General features: G+C 54.2%; 1 protein-coding gene across 1 annotated transcript; it reads right to left on the reverse strand.

The window, feature by feature from the left end:
- Positions 1 to 2,589: 2,589 nt before the first annotated feature.
- Positions 2,590 to 3,140, reverse strand: J4E82_011695 (uncharacterized protein; the record flags this gene model as incomplete). Its single annotated transcript, XM_051737889.1, has 2 exons — positions 2,590 to 3,083; positions 3,134 to 3,140. 2 exons carry the CDS (start codon positions 3,138 to 3,140, stop codon positions 2,590 to 2,592), a joined length of 501 nt encoding a protein of 166 aa, XP_051582352.1.
- Between the last annotated feature and the right edge of the window lie 660 nt (positions 3,141 to 3,800).

The raw sequence follows: 3,800 nt of genomic DNA on the forward strand, positions 1-3,800 counted from the left end.
TTTTGGATGAACAAAGACGGCGTAAGCTTACATGCTGTGAAAGTGGTACCGTGCTCGTGCACCCGACGAGCAACTCGAACAACAACAGGACTCTTGCAAGATGAGGCTGTACGGCCACGTACAAGGACGATCGTCGCAGGATTGCTTGGTGTATTGTGATATAGATGTGTGCGAAATTGTCTAGCTATTTCGAAGATTTCTTAGGTGACCGTACTGGCCGTGTTCAGGTAGTACGCGCTGGGGCGGCTGGGGCGGCTGGGGCGGCTGCCTTAGCTTGTACATGAGATGAATCGTCAACAACACCTTTCTGACGCTCCTTGGGTCGTTCAGAAGGCTTTGAGGCTCTGCGCTTGCTCTTTGAGAACTGTTGTATAGCCTTTTGAGCGTCGTGCCTGTCTCGCGCGATATAATGTTCTTAGCTACTCCTTTAGTTGGGTCCATGGTGGTGGAGTCATGACGCGTTTTGTATACCGTGCCCGTACACGAAACGAGCCAGTTAGCAGGTCAAGCCAACCCATCGAAATGTTGACAATGAAAGAATGAAGCCGTAGAGCCACACCCGACAGGAATCATGCCGCACAGTTGGGTGCGAGTATTGTAGGCAGACAAATCAAGAGAAAGCGTATGTGTTGTTGTTGTTTGTAGCATCGTAGCTGAGCTTGTACAAAGGTCATCGCACCGCGTTATTAGTAACAAGGTTTCCGACAGCGCTCGGTCTGCGACATGCTATTTTGCGAGAGAACCTAGTGTATTGCTATATAGATGCTTGCACATCTCTTCTACTATCTGTGGCTAGCTAGTTTCCTGGTGTTGCGGCCGCTCGTAGTGAAAACAGGTGGTGGAGACGCAGCCGGAGGTTCAGCGTCAAAACGTCTTCGCACAGCCACAACACGACGGCGCTTTACTGGATTCTTTGCAGCACAATGTGAAGCCTCTCGCTTACACTCGTTCGAGTTTATCGTGAAATTTTTGAGCGGCTGCAGCGTCGCGTTGCTGCTTTTTGAGCGTTCGTTTGGCAGCCAGCGCTTCAGCTTGTACTTTCTTTGGCTCGCGACGCTCCTCAGCAGCACGCTACCGAAACCAACTTGCCTCCTCTTGCTGCTGCTTTCTGTATGCTGTTGCCGCCGCTTTTGCCTCTCTATCGTGAGGGGGGTTTCTTGGAGTTGTAGATGCGCGGCTTCATCAAGTTCTGCAGCTTTGCGCGCGGTCGTGGGCAAGCTTCTTGAGACTGTAGAAGATGGCACCGCCGTGCCAGTCGTCGCTGTCTCGTGTAGCCGGTGTTGTCCGCCGGGTCGGGCGCTTTCTAATGACGTTGGGCTCGTGTTGTAGCTCCTCGTTTTGAGCAGGAAGAGGCTCGTTGTTGACTAGTAACGGGTAGAGGCTTCGCGACAGCCGCTTGGCTCCGATTCTGGCCTTGTCAGCAACTGCAGTGTTGGAAACTTTGGTCAGCTCAGGTCAATTATTGCCGTCGCTATGCTCTTCATTCTCTGCGTCTTCACCTTGTTGTTGTGGGTGGTTGTTGAAGCGTTTTAGCATCGCATATGCGTCTATTGGCCACACGCCTGTAGCTCGAAACTCTTCTATACGAGCTCCAGAGTCGTTGTAGAGTTCTAAGCCGGCCAGGATTTGCTGTGGAAGTCGCATTCCGCGATCCTCGTGAGGCTTTGGGTTTACTAGAGGTAGTGGATAAGCTCCTCTGTGCAGCACCTCGAAAGCGGCGCGAAGAGGACGACATCGAGTGGCAGCAAGCTGCGAGTTGAATGGGGTGGAGATATCATGAGAAGCTCTTCACTTGTGTGGTAGGTCGCCTGCCAAACCCTTGCTACTGCCATTCTGCTTGTGCCTACGTCACCCTCGGATAACAAGGACAATGATGATAAAGCACTTTCCTTTCTTCTCGTATTCAACTTCTGATAAAAAAGATGCTGTTCACTGCCCATGATCGCTCGAGCCGGACCGATCAAAGATTGCGTTACTGCAGGACTCGACAGCAGTGACTGAAGCCAGCCATTCATATATCGGCGGGCTGCATAGCGATGTCTGATTCGATGAGCTTCCTGACCGCCGCCAGACCTATGCCGGTGTTTTGTCAACGCCACGTATTCCCTGTGGAAGCCTGTGGTAACAGTGTAAATCTTCGCATTGCAAACCAACACCGCAAACCTCACGGCCGACTTCTATCCGGGAGACGAGCCTCTCTACCTCTATCAGAGGCCTAGAAATGGCAAAGAACAGCCTCGTCAACGTCACTGCCTGAATCTTTTACCTCGCGACCTCATTGGTGCTCTTGGTTGCGTGAGGAGATGTCTGGAAGAGCAGCTTAGTGCCCGACAGGCTGTTGTCCTTTTCGTCCTCTGCCTTCTCGTCCTCTGCCTTCTCGTCCTCTGCCTTCTTCGACACCGATCCCGCGCATGACCTTGAACACATGCTGCGACTAGACGTCTTGCGAAAGCCCGCAGCCTTGTTGAAGTGGTGAGACATGAAAGTGTATCCACAATACAAGTGACGAATCAACGACGGAGAACCGCGAGATTGCACACGTGCGTGCCAGATCCTGACTGCGTCAAGCCCAAGCCATCAACCTTAATCTCAGCCAAACGACGTCAGCTCACAAAGTGCCCCATGTCGCTCCGGTGCAAGTCTGCCATCTTCATCACCAAAGACACCCTTCCTCTTCGCGTTGGCTGAGACAGCGCCCAGCGGCCTTCGCGGTTCCACCATCTTTGCCCGCTCGAAGTCGATCACCATCATTCGGCGTGTCCGGTCCTCCCACAGCATGTTCCGTTTTGCAAGGTCGGTGTGCAGTACTCCGAGTAAACGAACAGCTTGCACTGATGCCTCCGTCTGCTGTGAAACAAACAACTTGCCGTCTGCTGCCAGATGCTTGTCCATGCGCTTGCCTCCGTAGCTGAGGAACATCATGTGCTTCAGCTCACAGATCCCCTCGTAGTAGTACGGAACCTCTAGGTCAATGTTGCCTAGATGCACCGGCACATGCGTGCCCTGTATAGGACGCAGGCGATGGTAGATCTTGGCTTCCCACTCGAGACGAGGCGCAAGCTCGATCGGGCAAGCCTTGGCGACTACGGTATATCCATGGGACTCCAGTCTGACACAGAAGGGGACGCCACACGCTCCATGAAGCCCTATGACCTCGCAGTTCGAGTCTAGGTCCTCGGACAGCTGCTGGCGGATGCGCTTGAGGAACGTCGACCGGCTCAACTGATGACGGTCTGTACCATGTAGCCCCGCATTCGGGCACGCGACGTCAAGAGGACCACTCCTCACCAGGCCAAGCAAGCAGTTCTGAGTGCAGTACTTTCCATCTCGTCCTGTGTTGCCTGATCTGCGATCAGATGAAGGAACGCTGGTGGTGGGTCGCGAACGAGATGGATGTGGAGGCGGCGGTGGTGATAATGATGATGACGATAACGATGGTGGTGGTGGTTGTCGGCTTGGTGTGTCTGGATCAGGCTCCTCGTCGCTGGTGTTATGCCGATCCTGCGGCTGCGAGCAGTCGACTTCGCCTGTGCGTGCTCGTCGTTGCCGAATCCGCACAGGCGACATGCGCAGAAATTCTGTGTTTCGAGGCGGTCGGTATTCTGACGACGGCGTCTCGTGCGATGGGATGTCGTCCAGCAGTACGCTGTACAGGACCTCCCAGCTCTTCAGCCGAGCCGATGTCTCCTTTCGCCATCTGTGGCTCCGAAGCGGCGTTCTCAGAGCTTGCAGCGTAAACGCCAGCATCTGCCCGACAGCGGTCAGGTGCAGTCGGTTCGGACCGTCGGCGTCTGGCGCCC

Source organism: Alternaria postmessia, assembly GCF_024291825.1.
Source record: "Alternaria postmessia strain BMP 2775 chromosome Unknown scaffold_309, whole genome shotgun sequence".
Classification (NCBI taxonomy): domain Eukaryota; kingdom Fungi; phylum Ascomycota; class Dothideomycetes; order Pleosporales; family Pleosporaceae; genus Alternaria; species Alternaria postmessia.